Source organism: Trichomycterus rosablanca, chromosome 16 (assembly GCF_030014385.1).
Source record: "Trichomycterus rosablanca isolate fTriRos1 chromosome 16, fTriRos1.hap1, whole genome shotgun sequence".
NCBI lineage: Eukaryota > Metazoa > Chordata > Actinopteri > Siluriformes > Trichomycteridae > Trichomycterus > Trichomycterus rosablanca.
The window spans coordinates 8,650,913-8,665,996 of NC_086003.1; the positions used below are offsets into that span (position 1 = coordinate 8,650,913).

The window sequence follows — 15,084 nt, forward strand, 5'->3', positions numbered from 1 at the left end:
AGCTTCAACTCATCTGGGAAGGCTTTCCACAACGTTTAGGAGTGTGTTTATGGGAATTTTTGACCATTCTTCCAGAAGCGTATTTGTGAGGTCAGACACTGACGCTGGACGAGAAGGCCTGGCTCACAGTCTCTGCTCTAATTCATCCCAAAGGTGTTCTCTCGGGTTGAGGCCAGTCAAGTTCTTCCACACCAAACTCGCTCATCCATGTCTTTATGGAGCTTGCTTTGTGCACTGGTGCGCAGTCATGTTGGAACAGGAAGGGGCCATCCCCAAACTGTTCCCACAAAGTTGGGAGCATGAAATTGTCCAAAATCTCCTGGTATGCTGAAGCATTAAGAGTTCCTTTCACTGGAACTAAGGGGCCGAACCCAACTCCTGAAAAACAACCCCACACCATAATCCCCCCTCCGCCAAACTTTACACTTGGCACAATACAGTCAGACACGTACCGTTCTCCTGGCAACCGCCAAACCCAGACTCGTCCATCGGATTGCCAGACGGAGAAACATGAGTCGTCACTCCAGAGAACACGTCTCCACTGCTCTAGAGTCCAGTGGCGGCGTGCTTTACACCACTGCATCCGACATTTTGCATTGCGCTTGGTGATGTAAGGCTTGGATGCAGCTGCTCGGCCGTGGAGCAGCAAGTTTGGAGGTCTGTAGCGATTGACTCTGCAGAATGTTGGCGACCTATGTGCACTATGTGCCTCAGAATCCGCTGACCCCACTCTGTCATTTTACGTGGCCTACCAGTTCATGGCTGAGTTGCTGTCGTTCCCAATTGCTTCCACTTTGTTATAATACCACTGACAGTTGACTGGAATATTTAGTAGCGAGGAAATTTCACGACTGGACTTGTTGCACAGGTGGCATCCTATCATGGTACCACGTTGGAATTCACTCATTCTTTCACTAATGTTTGTAGAAGCAGTCTGCATGCCTACGTGCTTGGTTTTATACACCTGTGGCCATGGAAGTGATTGGAACACCTGAATTCAATCATTTGGATGGGTGAGTGAATACTTTTGGCAATATAGTGTACATTCTACACACTTCTGAATTAAAACCAAACAAACTGGTACCTCATTCATTGACCATCTACAGGAGAAAAATATACAAAACCGTCACAATTTCATCAGTTTCTATATTAAAAAAAACACTGGCCAACAACCTGCAGTAAGTAATGGAGCAACAATGATTATGAAAATTCAGTTAAATGCATTTAGCTGATTTAGTGTGATAAATAAAGACAAAAGTCAAAAAGTACTGCACATAGCAGCCGAAAAAAGCAGGGCAACCTTACACTACACAACAAAAACACTAAAGATGTACAACACAAGAACTCTTAACGCCAACGTAAAAGTCACATAATGTGAGCTCCAAAATAATCAACAAAGGAACAGGAGGTAGAACAAATAGTAACGGACAGGAGGAGGATGAAGAGTCACTGGGCCACGCCGCCATCTGTTGTCCCAGCAAGTTTTTCTTCATCAGCCTGTTTTTGATGCTGCAGCCGAGCGTAGCTAACGGCACCCCCCCTAAAAATAAATGAAAGGGGAAAAAGGGGGCAAAGAAAAGGACGGAGAGCAAGAGAGACATATATCGGGGGTGTTTAATTCAGTCAGTATGTTAGGGAGAGACGATTCAGGAGTTGGTCAAACCAAAGACTTTGATAAGTGAGTTATTATATGGATTTTTTTTTTAAAAAGTGAAACAAAATAATGTCATTTGGTTTCAGTTAATAATGCAACAAAGAGAGAGCAAAATAATATGTCAGATTATGTGTCCTCTCATGCATAGAACATATTCACAGCAGAACACAGTAAATTTGAACTGGTAAATTTGAGTATTGAGTATTATTTCAGTTCTTACTTCTTTCCAAGAGAGGCAAGCCCGTAGAGCACTCCTGTAGCAAATGCAATAGCATTCCCAAACAGTGTGGTAAGGGTCAGACTCAGAAACACAGGAAACAGTGCCATCCTAAAATTTTGAGAATAACAGTTGGTTAAGAAATTGTAAATTACCAACAACACCATGGTGGTGTTGGAATTACACATAAGTTTCTTACATTTACTTTGACTTTAATTTGATTGCAGACAGGATGAACCTGAGATATTTCATGTTTTATCTGCTCAACTTCATTTTATTTATTAATAAACATCTATTCCTGCATTTCAGGCCTGCAACACATTCCAAAAATAGTTGGGACAGTAAAGCATTTACCACTTTGTAATGTTGCCATTTTTTTTCACCACACTTAAAAGACGTTTTGGCACCGAGGATACCAAGTGATTTAGTGTTTCAGCTTTTATTTTGTCTCATTCTTCCTGCAAACACGTCTTAAGATGTGCAACAGTACGGGATCGTCGTTGTCTCAATTTTTCGTTTCAAAATTTTCCAAACATTCTCTATTGGGGACAGGTCAGGACTGCAGGCAGACCAGTCCAGTACTCGTACCTTCTTCTTCCTCAGCCATGCCTTTGTAATGTGTGCAGCATGTGGCTTTGCATTGTCTTGTTGAAAAATGCATGGACGTCCCTGGAAAAGATGACGTCTTGAAGGCAGCACATGTTGCTCTAAGATCTCAATGTATCACAGAAGTTTAAATGACCTTTACCAAGGGCACTGACAACACGATACCATGACAGACCCTGGCTTTTGGACTTGTGCTGATAACAGTCTGGATGGTCCTTTTTGTCTTTGGTCCGGAGCACACAGCATCCATTTTTTCCAAAAAAAGACCTGGAATGCGGATTCATCTGACCACAATACACGTTTCCACTGTGTGATGGTTCATCCAAGATGCCTCCGAGCCCAGAGAAGTCGACGCCGCTTCTGGACATGGTTAACATAAGGCTTCTTTTTTGCACAGTAAAGTTTTAAGTGGCATTTGTGCATGTAACCCTGTATTGTAGTGCTTGACAAAGGTTTGCCAAAGTAATCCCTCACCCATGTGGTTATATCAGCTATTGTTGAGTGGCGGTTCCTGATGCAGTGCCGTCTGAGGGATTGAAGATCACAGGCGTTCAGCTTAAGCTTGCTCCCTTGGCCTTTACGCACTGAAATTCCTCCTGATTCCTTGAATGATTTAATGATATTATGCACTGTAGAGAGAGAAATATGCAAATCCCTTCCAATCTTTCTTTGAGGTACATTGTTTTTAAACATTTCAATAATTTTCTCACACATTTGTTGGCAAACTGGAGATCCTCTGATCATCTTTGCTCATCAAAGACTCGGCCTTTCCTGGATGCTGCTTTTGTACCAAACCATGATTACAATCACCTGTTTGGAATCACATCATTATTTAATTTTTTTTTACCTCATTACAAGCCCTAAATTGCCCCTGTCCCAACTTTTATTGGAATGTGTTGCAGGCCTGAAATGCAGGAATGGATGTTTATTAATAAATAAAATGAAGTTGAGCAGACAAAACATGAAATATCTCGGTTTCAAACTGTCTGCAATCAAATAAAAGTCAAAGTAAATGTGAGGAACACTGCATTTTAATTTTATTTGTATTTTCCATACTGTCCCAACTTTTTCTGAGTTGGGGTTGTAGTTTGTTAACTTTCTGGCTTGCTCAAGTTAATCCAGCCAGCAATTTTATTGTAGATTCCGATTTATAAAAATCATAAAAAATCATAACTCATAAATCATGCCACTTGGTTTCCCCAATCAGTTATACATACACAAACAAGCATACATACCCACAGTAAAGCAGTGCTTTTTGCCAGGGGCGCATTTTGTCCGCTTTATCCGCCACAATGTTCGCAAACTCCACAAACTGACAGCAGAACGGAACTTCACAAATGAACAACAAGCATGCTGTCAACCTGCAGATACAAACACACTGTGTTTAGAAAGCTGTGTAGTGAAAGCTTCTGCTAAAATGCAAAAAATTTAAATGTGGATTGTGTTAAGATTATATTTATGATGTAGTGTTTATCAGCATTTTACTGCTACACAGCCAGTAAATACACATATACATTAAAATATTCAAAAGCTCAACATTCAACATTACTACAATAAACATAGGTTAACCAGCTTTAAAAGTGTTTTCTGCAGCCATACTTACACCATCCAGACTCCTGCAGCGATATTCAAGGGGTGAACCGTCACACAGTTCCAAATGCCCATCACAGCACAAGCTGCAGAGAGAAAATAGAAAAAGAGAGGGAGGTATAAAGCAGAGATGTTCACAAGTCACAAAATACGAGTTCGAGTCAAGTCACCAGGCTTTAGGCTAGAGTCCAAGTCAAGTCACCAGGCTTTAGGCTAGAGTCCAAGTCAAGTCACCAGGCTTTAGGCTAGAGTCCAAGTCAAGTCACAAGTCTTTAGGCTAGAGTCCAAGTCAAGTCACGAGTCTTTAGGCTAGAGCCCGAGTCAAGTCACGAGTCTTTAGGCTAGAGCCCGAGTCAAGTCACGAGTCTTTAGGCTAGAGCCCGAGTGAAGTCACGAATCTTTAGGCTAGAGTCCGAGTCAAGTCACCAGGCTTTAGGCTAGAGTCCGAGTCAAGTCACCAGGCTTTAGGCTAGAGCCCGAGTCAAGTCACAAGTCTTTAGACTAGAGCCCGAGTCAAGTCATGAGTCTTTAGGCTAGAGCCCGAGTCAAGTCACGAGTCTTTAGGCTAGAGCCCGAGTCAAGTCACGAGTCTTTAGGCTAGAGTCCGAGTCAAGTCACGAGTCTTTAGACTAGAGCCCGAGTCAAGTCACAAGTCTTTAGGCTACAGTCCGAGTCAAGTCACGAGTCTTTAGGCTACAGTCCGAGTCAAGTCACGAGTCTTTAGGCTAGAGCCCGAGTCAAGTCACAAGTCTTTAGGCTAGAGCCCGAGTCAAGTCATGAGTCTTTAGACTAGAGCCCGAGTCAAGTCATGAGTCTTTAGGCTAGAGTTCAAGTCAAGTCACAAGTCTTTAGGCTAGAGCCCGAGTCAAGTCACAAGTCTTTAGGCTAGAGTCCAAGTCAAGTCACGAGTCTTTAGACTAGAGCCCGAGTCAAGTCACAAGTCTTTAGGCTAGAGTCCGAGTCAAGTCACAAGTCTTTAGGCTAGAGCCCGAGTCAAGTCACAAGTCTTTAGGTTAGAGTCCGAGTCAAGTCACGAGTCTTAAGGCTAGAGTCCGAGTCAAGTCACGAGTCTTTAGACTAGAGCCCGAGTCAAGTCACGAGTCTTTAGGCTAGAGCCCAAGTCAAGTCACAAGTCTTTAGACTAGAATCCGAGTCAAGTCACAAGTCTTTAGGTTAGAGTCCGAGTCAAGTCACGAGTCTTTAGGCTAGAGTCCGAGTCAAGTCACGAGTCTTTAGGCTAGAGCCCGAGTGAAGTCACGAGTCTTTAGGCTAGAGCCCGAGTGAAGTCACGAGTTTTTAGGCTAGAGCCCGAGTGAAGTCACAAGTCTTTAGGTTAGAGTCCGAGTGAAGTCACCAGGCTTTAGGCTAGAGCCCGAGTCAAGTCACAAGTCTTTAGACTAGAGCCCGAGTCAAGTCACGAGTCTTTAGGCTAGAGCCCGAGTCAAGTCACAAGTAGGGTATTCCACCATTTTAAGTGAGATTCCAATCCAAAGGTAACGAAAATGTTCAAATGAAGTGAGGTTTAAACTGTGTAGGGAGTAGGGAGCAACGCTTCATCACTACGCCGGAAGCTGGCTGTAAAATTTACCCACTGCGTGCGTTGCGGGTTAAGAAAATATATATAATTGTCACACGTAACTAATGTTAACAACAGTCATGAGACGAGTCAGAGTCATTTGAAACGAGTCCGAGTCGAGTCTGGTCCCCATCTCTGGTATAAAGAAAAAGAGAAACATTGTTTTAGTATTAAGTATTAAAACCATAAAGATTTTTTTACTTGGTGCCGCACCCTGGTCAAGGTGCAGATGGCTCTGCGACACCTAAAATGCTGAATCCACTGCAGAAATTCACCCTGTACAGGGTTCCAATGTGTCACTGGGCAATAGTTTATAGCAGTCAGCCCACCATTTGCATGCTTTTGGAAAGACCAAAAAGCATGATACCAAGTAGAGCTTCTCACAGACAGTGTCCAGAGGCAGGGACCTTACCAAAGTTGCCTCATGGCACCCACCCAGCTGCCATCACTCTCTGGACAAACCTAAGGTTTTCCTAAAACAACTGATAGGGCTGTGGTAGCTCAGCCCTTACAGTACTAGACTAGTAATCAGAAAGCCCTACTATCAACAGGTCTCCACTGTTGGGTCCTTGAGCAAGGCCCTCAACACCCTCCCAACTTCTTGGACTGCACACGGTCACAATTGTAAGTCGCTTTTACTAAATGTCATAAATGTAAAATGTAAATGTGAACCGTGCAGGCAATCGACTTTCGGTTTAAGAGAACAGTACTATTCATATCGGGGGCTGGTGTGCTGAACACACACAATGGCAAGTGTTTAGGTCTTGTATACACTGCTCCTTTGTCTGTCTGGAATAACAAAGAATTTAGCTAGAATTTCTCCAGCCCTTCTGAAATGTGTGTGTGTGTGTGTGTGTGTGTGTTTGATTATGAAAAGTTAGATGGCATTTACATGTGAGTTTAGCAAGTGAGTGAGTACTCTGCAGACAGTAATCCTTGTCTCTGTATGACAGAATGTGAGATTTAGGATCTAAAATGAGCTGGTAGCTTTGACCAAACAAAGAAAATCAACTGAGGGAAAGAACAAGGTTGAAATATAAGAGTATGCAAGCTTTGTCCTTTTACTAATGCCGCTCTTAAATAAGCTATGACAATATGCAAACAATAAAACATTACATGGTTTAAATAAAAAGCAGATAAAAGTCTAATTTGGTTGGTTATCCGTCAACATCATGCATTATTTATTAGCCACGCAATATGGCCAACAAGTATGTGTACTCCTCTCCTAATCATGGAGTGCCTATGGTTTTGAAATGGAATGTTTAACAAGCTTATCCGGTGGACTATACAGTGTACATGCCATTTACATATACACTGATCAGCCATAACATTAAAATCACCTCCTTGTTTCTACACTCACTCACATTTTATCAGCTCCACTAACCATATAAAAGCACTTTGTAGTTCTACAATTACTGACATAGTCAATCTGTTTCTCTCATGCTTTGTAAGCCTGTCACTCACAGGACTGAGAATAGTCCACCAACCAAAAATATCCAGCCAACAGCGCCCCGTGGGCAGCGTCCTGTGACCACTGATGAAGGTCTAGAAGATGACCAAGTCAAACAGCAGCAACAGATGAGCGATCGTCTCTGACTTTACATCTACAAGGTGGACTAACTGGGTAGGAGTGTCTAATAGAGTGGACAGTGAGTGGACACGGTATTTAAAAACTCCAGCAGCGCTGCTGTGTCTGATCCACTCATACCAGCACAACACACACTAACACAAAATAATACCTGCTCTGTGGTGGTCGTGTGGGGGTCCTGACCATTGAAGAACAGGGTGAAAGGGGGCAGTGAGTGTAGAAACAAGGAGGTGGTTTTAATGAATGAATGATGAAAAATGAATACTCAGTTTCATTGTATAACTACAATGACAATAAAGTAGATGTTGATTAAATTGGATATTGATAATGTTCAAGCATGAGAAACTCAAAGTAAAAAAGCAAAGTAAAGTAAAAGAGCAGTGGTGTCTTGTGATTGGTCCTGGTCTCTGGATGGAAAAGATGGTTTAACTTTCTCCCAATCAAACAAATTGAGCATCATTTAAGAATAGAAATAAAAATGCTATCTTATGATGCTGCTAATATGGGACAACATTCATAGATTCTAATTTACAATGCAAAACTATGCAAAGGTTTTTAATTACAAGAGACGATATTTTATTTTGTTGCTTTACTGGATCCACAGCATAAAAAAAATGCCTGTTACTACATTTGCATTTCAATCTGAGCCATGCAGTGAACAGTTAAATATGCAAACATGCACATATTACTCTGAGTTTAGTGAGTGCAGTGGTATTCAAATGTTTTGTTGCACAGGCAGGCGTTTGCACATGAAACAGATGGTACAACGGGGCTGTAGAGCTGAATGTGAACTGTAACCTTACATTCAGATTGGGAGCAATGCGCCATGACAAGGAGACCAGCTCTCATTTATTTTCAATTAGAGCTGGTGATTTCCGGGGACAGGAGGCAGAGCGAACGTTAGAGTGAAAAAGTTGAGCAAAGTTTAACTTTGACTTTATGCAAATTAGAAGAGAAGTGACACAAATGACACAATATATGATGGAATCAGTATGCAGGGCTCTAGACTAACGTTTTGCACTGGTTGCACTGGTGCACCTAACTTTTTTTCTTAGGTGCACCAGCACAAAAGTTAGGTGCACCCAAATTTTCGACCGCATCGCATTTAACACCGCAGTTTTACAGGTTCACTTTTTTTTTTTTTTTTTTTTTAAATCACTGTCCATACAGGCAATATTGACTTGTAAATAACTAACAATCTGGTCAACATGGTTTCGTCTGATGATCTGTTTGCTGCTGCCTGCCGCTGAAAGGCAGTGGGGAGAGGGGACACTTGGGCAGTGCATTTATCGAGGCATGTAATGTGTTTTATAGATGCATTGGGCTTTTTCAGCCTTTCAATTCAAAATGTATTAGAACCAGTCACAAATATACTATTGCCGGCCACTGTCTTCTTTACAGTTAATTATAGTATTACAGACTAATTATGGCACACTTATAAAAATTATAAAAATAATAGAGTAAATGTGTATGTATGTGTGTATATCTATTTATATGTGTGTGTATATTTAAAATTATATGTATATGTTTGTGTGTGTGTTAGAGTGTAATCTTAAATGCAGGGCATTATATTATCGGCTTTACTGAATCTTTTACACAGATTCCCAAAATCGCTTGCGGTGCACTCACTGCGTATTTTGACTACATGTATTGTAATATATTTTGGTCTTTTAGTTATTTTTATATTTTACTTAACGAAAATATTGTCGTGTTTTTACTTTCACTATCGCGCATTAGCCCCTTGCTACTGTAGAGGGTCGGCTCACCTAGCCGCTGTCCGGTGGGGATGCTGCGGGTCTTTTGCTGTGCGGTGGTGGAGGTGTGGGAATAAAGGCACACGACAGGGTCGAGTCACTTGAACTGTTTAGTCAGGACTTAAGTGAGCGTTACAACACTTTACACCGCCGAGCTCCAGAACCCGAACTTCCATTCTGGGGACATCCGGCGAGTCTCATATACAAAACTAAACTTACTGCAGAACGTCCGAACGCACGTGTATAAACCTGGTGCTGCATTCTGATTGGCTGAGCTGAATGTCGCTCACATATCACCGCTACAATATTGTCCCGCCCTTCACTATCTCTGATTGGTTTAGACCATGATATTGGCCTAATGTGTGTCTGTTGTTTTTCTTTTCCCTCGGACGCCTGGTCGCACCGGTGCGACCTGAGATTTTTTTTAGTCGCACCATTGAGAAATTAGGTCGCATGTGCGACCAAATTGGTCGCACTCTAGAGCCCTGCAACCGCAGGGCATGCTGGACAACCGGAACACCGCGATATTCACGTTTTTTCTTTCTTTCTTCTCCTTTTTTTTATTGTTGCAGGTCCATCTTGTTTTATACGCTTACATTCGTGCGTAATAAATGTTAAATAAATTCATAATGAAAATGAGCTAGGAGCGACATTTTCCCGCAACCTGTTCTCATGCGTTGCTGCTGAGTGTCAGGCTTTGTGTTTTAAAATGTAAACAATCGCAACAGGAATTATAGGCAAGTTTATTAATGATTAAATTGAGTTCACACTCAATAAATACTTGTAATTTAGACTATATTTAAACAGCCTTGGCGAACTAAAACACTTAATGACGGTTAATATGGCATTGCAGCCTGCAGATTCTCTCTTGCTGGCTTGCTGGAATGATTTAAATGCATTTTTTCGTTGAATAAAAATTTATTGAAACGAATAATAACTTGAAACGTAGTATATATTGTTATGTTAATTATACCTACTAAATAGATGGTTAATAGTGGCGCGATAACCAGGCTAGACTTTCTCTGATCTCTAAAGTCGCATGCAGGTTCAGTACATCTACAGTGTATTAATGCAACGAGCACCATCAGAGAGAGTTTTAGTACCGAGGGGAACATCGCTACCCCACTCAGATCCTCTCTAAAACACATCAGGTGAACATGTTGGTTCGTCTAGCGCGCATGATAACGCAGGTTTAAACTCTTACAGACTTTATTCTTTATTCTATTTTTTTACCATATTTTGATTAGATGTGCATTTAAAATATTTAGCCTAAACACTTTTTTTTTGTTTCACAGTGTATGTCTAACCTAGGCTAGAAGCTTATTTAAACCTTTTTTTAATAGAGAAAAGACGCGCATCCCTGCTCTGTTCTGTATTTAACAATAGCCTAAACACGCATTTCATTGGTCTTAAAGCTGCCTCATCTTTGTCATTATAAAGCAATAATATATCGAATCATAGCCTAACAATAAAGCTTGTTTATATAGCTCTAAAATCCAGATCAATTAAGTAATTTTCAAAAACAACAAAAAAATGGTGATATAACCGCATACCGCGATATTGAGACAGGCTGAATACCGCAAGGGGAAATTCTGTCACCGCGACAGCCCTACTTCACACTTGAATGTGTGTTGGAAAATATGCTTACAACAAAGAGGAAAGCATAAAAGCATTTCTTTATTGTATTACAAAGCCTTTTTGATGGTGTCCCAAAATAAAGAATTAAGGTATTTTTGTCATACAAAACACCAGGGCTAGTTAGTGGGTCTGGAACCCAAAACTTGGTTCCAATTTAGGACTGAACACAAAGTGACAGGTACCAGATACAAACTAAATTTCAGTTCCTAAACACGATAAGCATTTATTATTGTAAACAAAGGATACCTATTTGCAATGACGTACGTATATATCTGCCAGGACCTGTTTACATTACTACGTCACACATCAACACAACAGTGCCCGAGCTGAATCAGAATCAGAGTCAGTATCACTAAAATACAAACAATTCCAAACCCTAGCCCTTGTGGAAAAAACGCTGCTATTTTGTTGTAGTTGCGTCTGTTGTATGTGTTGCTTTAGTTTTGTTATTGACAGGAATTTTAGGAATGTTTCTGAACAGTTCCTCTCACGATCATGAATGACACATTCTAGCATTACGTGTTTGATTGTAATCTGTGTGAATGCTGCACAATATGGGGCAGCTTCACCCTGTTTCAAAAACATTAGACTGATGTGTCCAATATGGCATCTTGTGTACACTGTCTGATCACAGCGATTTTTTCCCCCCAATGGTGGGATTTGCTATATATAGTTTATTATTATGGATAACACCAAAGTTTGAAATAACTGTAATGCATTTCATTTGACTTGAACTTCCTATTAACTGGATGGATGGATAGATGGATAGATAATTCATTGATCCCGAAGGAAATCAACTAGGAGTATAAATGGGATTATCTTACAAAGATCTGCAAGTTGAGCAGCCCTGGACAGTCTATCCAGGACCAGTGATCATTAATTTAACCTCTGGCTCATGCCTAATCAATCTCTGTCTGTCTCCACCATCACAAGATGACCATGTAAACCTAATGAGACTTTGCAGTGAACTTTAATTAGACTTTTATCAGCCTAAATCTTAATCAGCTCCAATGTGGCTGATCTCTCATTAATAAAAACTTTCAGTGTAATGCACGAAGTTAATTATAAGGTTTCATCTCCCACCCCCGTAAACACAAACCCCTGGCCAGCATCAACAATGGCACAGCTAAACTCCATTTAAGTGTCATTCATGTAATGACACACATATTAATAAATTTGCCCCCAACTTTTACTATCTTTTGACTCTACCCTGTGAGAAACCCTACATTTGCTTGATGCCCCATTGTCAGAGATTCTACGAATGTTAACTTTGTGGCACGGCCTCTTACTTCCTTGTGAGCGATAATGATTGAGTACAGCGTGTCCTTGTGTGCCCCTATAAACAGGACTAGTTTAACTGCACCTATTAGAACATGGAACAGTGGTCTGCTGGCAAGATCAGATAGAAAACCCAAACTTTTACCTTGTGCTGGAAGCCAATCTGTCTGCATTGTCAAATGTAATTGTCAAATTGTCAAATTGTCATCACCATCAGCATATGTTAATAATTAATCACATTATTACATATACACCAATCAGCCATAACATTAAAACCACCTCCTTGTTTCTACACACTGTCCATTTTGTCAGCTCCACTTACCATATAGAATCACTTTGAAGTTCTACAATTACTGACTGTAGTCCATCTGTTCCTCTGCATGCTTTGTTAGCCCTCTTTCATGCTGTTCTTCAATGGTCAGGACCACCACAGAGCAGGTATTATTCAGGTGGTGAATCATTCTAAGCACTGCAGTGACACTGACGCACATGGTGGTGGTGTGTTAGTGTGTGTTGTGCTGGTATGACTGGATCAGACACAGCAGCACTGCTGGAGTGCTCTATTAGACACTCCCACCTGGTTGGTCCACCTTGTAGATGTAAAGTCAGAGACGATCGCTCATCTATTGCTGCTATTTGAGTTGGTCATCTTCTAGACCTTCATCAGTTGTCACAGGACGCTGCCCAAGGGGCGCTGTTGGCTGGATGTTTTTGGTTGGTGGACTATTCTCAGTCCAGCAGTGACAGTGAGGTGTTTAAAAACTCCATCAGCATTGATGTGTCTGATCCACTCATACCAGCACAACACACACTAACACACCACCACCATGTCATTGTTACTGCAGTGCTGAGAATGATCCAACACCCAAATAATACCCGCTCTGTAGTGGTCCTGTGGGGGTCCTGACCATTGAAGAACAAATATGGACTACAGTCAGTAATTGTAGAACTACAAAGTGCTTCTATATGGTAAGTGGAGCTGATAAAATGGACAGTAAGGGTAGAAACAAGGAGGTGGTATATATAGGGGGTCTAAAGTATAAAAGTATGAACTTTTCATGGGGTGTAGTAAAGGTGTGTGAATAGAAAAACTGTCTACTTACAAATGCCACCAAGTACAGCAGCGATTTTACAGAGCCACCGGTACCACAAGGACATGCCATCTTCATCAGTGGCGTTGCTTTTGTCCCCTGCTGCTCTTGCTTCTTCTGAGCTCATTTTACACTGATTAAATTATTCAGTCACACAGTCTTGTTTACTGATCCAACCGGTGCACAAATACACTGCTGTCAACACTCCAGGTACCTGAAACGATCAATGCTTCTTTCAACCAGATCCCACCAAACTACTGGATATTATAAAGTAAAAAGCCTGAATCTTTAAAAGAACTGAACTGATAAATACCGACACTAACGATTGACAGCAAAAGAACTACAAACGAACTAATGAAAGCGTTTCTGATGTCAGTGAGTCAGTAAATCCTGCTTCGTACGTATAGATCCGTCCACGTCTTACTGCTTCATCATCATCCTGACAGCACACACACTAAGCCTTCTGCTTACAGTCCTATCCGCATATCACAGAACTCCAGCCGATTTCTTTAAACTCTGTATTTCCACCGAATTAAAGCTTCTTCGGTATAATCACGCCACGTACGATATAACAGAGGAGCGATTTATTGGCCCATTGTCTGAGTTCTAACGCTGGAGGTTCCCTGAGCTGCTTTGCGCTGTGGGCGGAGCCAAATAAATGCGTCACTTCGGGGCGTAGCACATTCGAGAGCGTCAAAACACAACGTCATCACGCACGAATTTATCGTTTAGTCTGCTAATACGCACTAAAGCTTAATAAAGCTAAATATGTTAATTTTAAAATTTTACATTAGATATATCCAGTTAATTTAATTTACTGAATTAAAATATTACATTAGATATATCCAGTTAATTTCATTTACTGAATTAAAATTTTACATTAGATATATCCAGTCAATTAAATTGACTGAATTTAAATTTTACATTAGATATATCCAGTTAATTCAACTTACTGAATTTAAATTTTACATTAGATATATCCAGTTAATTCAACTTACTGAATTTAAATTTTACATTAGATATATCCAGTTAATTCAACTTACTGAATTTAAATTTTACATTAGATATATCCAGTTAATTCAATTTACTGAATTTAAATTTTACATTAGATATATCCAGTTAATTCAATTTACTGAATTTAAATTTTACATTAAATATATCCAGTTAATTCAATTTACTGAATTAAAATTTTACATTAGATATATCCAGTTAATTCAATTTACTGAATTTAAATTTTACATTAAATATATCCAGTTAATTCAATTTACTGAATTTAAATTTTACATTAGATATATCCAGTCAATTAAATTTACTGAATTTAAATTTTACATTAGATATATCCAGTTAATTCAATTTACTGAATTAAAATTTTACATTAGATATATCCAGTCAATTAAATTTACTGAATTTAAATTTTACATTAGATATATCCAGTTAATTCAATTTACTGAATTAAAATTTTACATTAGATATATCCAGTTAATTCAATTTACTGAATTTAAATTTTACATTAGATATATCCAGTTAATTCAATTTACTGAATTAAAATTTTACATAAGATATATCCAGTCAATTCAATTTACTGAATTAAAATTTTACATTAGATATATCCAGTCAATTAAATTTACTGAATTTAAATTTTACATTAGATATATCCAGTTAATTCAATTTACTGAATTAAAATTTTACATTAGATATATCCAGTTAATTCAATTTACTGAATTAAAATTTTACATTAGATATATCCAGTCAATTAAATTTACTGAATTTAAATTTTACATTAGATATATCCAGTTAATTCAATTTACTGAATTTAAATTTTACATTAGATATATCCAGTTAATTCAATTTACTGAATTTAAATTTTACATTAGATATATCCAGTTAATTCAATTTACTGAATTAAAATTTTACATAAGATATATCCAGTTAATTCAATTTACTGAATTAAAATTTTACATTAGATATATCCAGTCAATTAAATTTACTGAATTTAAATTTTACATTAGATATATCCAGTTAATTCAATTTACTGAATTAAAATTTTACATTAGATATATCCAGTTAATTCAATTTACTGAATTAAAATTTT

The 15,084-nt window shown here is 39.2% G+C and overlaps 1 protein-coding gene across 2 annotated transcripts; it reads right to left on the reverse strand.

Annotated features, from left to right (window-relative positions):
• Window positions 1-1,298: 1,298 nt before the first annotated feature.
• Window positions 1,299-13,245, reverse strand: cacfd1 (calcium channel flower domain containing 1). Of its 2 annotated transcripts, none has more exons than XM_063011956.1 (5): window positions 13,005-13,245; window positions 4,081-4,153; window positions 3,713-3,838; window positions 1,875-1,982; window positions 1,299-1,540 (listed from the first exon to the last, which is right to left on the reverse strand). In XM_063011956.1, the coding sequence occupies exons 1-5, from the start codon at window positions 13,117-13,119 to the stop codon at window positions 1,447-1,449; spliced, it is 516 nt and encodes a 171-aa protein (XP_062868026.1). In that variant the 5' UTR covers window positions 13,120-13,245; the 3' UTR covers window positions 1,299-1,446. The 2 variants fall into 2 exon arrangements, with proteins under 2 accessions (XP_062868026.1, XP_062868027.1); XM_063011957.1 differs by lacking the exon at window positions 1,299-1,540 and adding an exon at window positions 1,597-1,669.
• Between the last annotated feature and the right edge of the window lie 1,839 nt (window positions 13,246-15,084).

Excerpts from the sequence above, each read along its gene's own strand:
- cacfd1 (XM_063011956.1), bottom strand. The coding sequence starts at position 13,119 with ATGAGCTCAGAAGAAGCAAGAGCAGCAGGGGACAAAAGCAACGCCACT. Across the intron at positions 1,983-3,712 it reads AAAGCACTGCTTTACTGTGG|GATGGCACTGTTTCCTGTGT; the intron begins GTATGTATGCTT and ends TCAAAATTTTAG. Across the intron at positions 1,541-1,874 it reads CTTGCCTCTCTTGGAAAGAA|GGGGGGTGCCGTTAGCTACG; the intron begins GTAAGAACTGAA and ends ATTTATTTTTAG.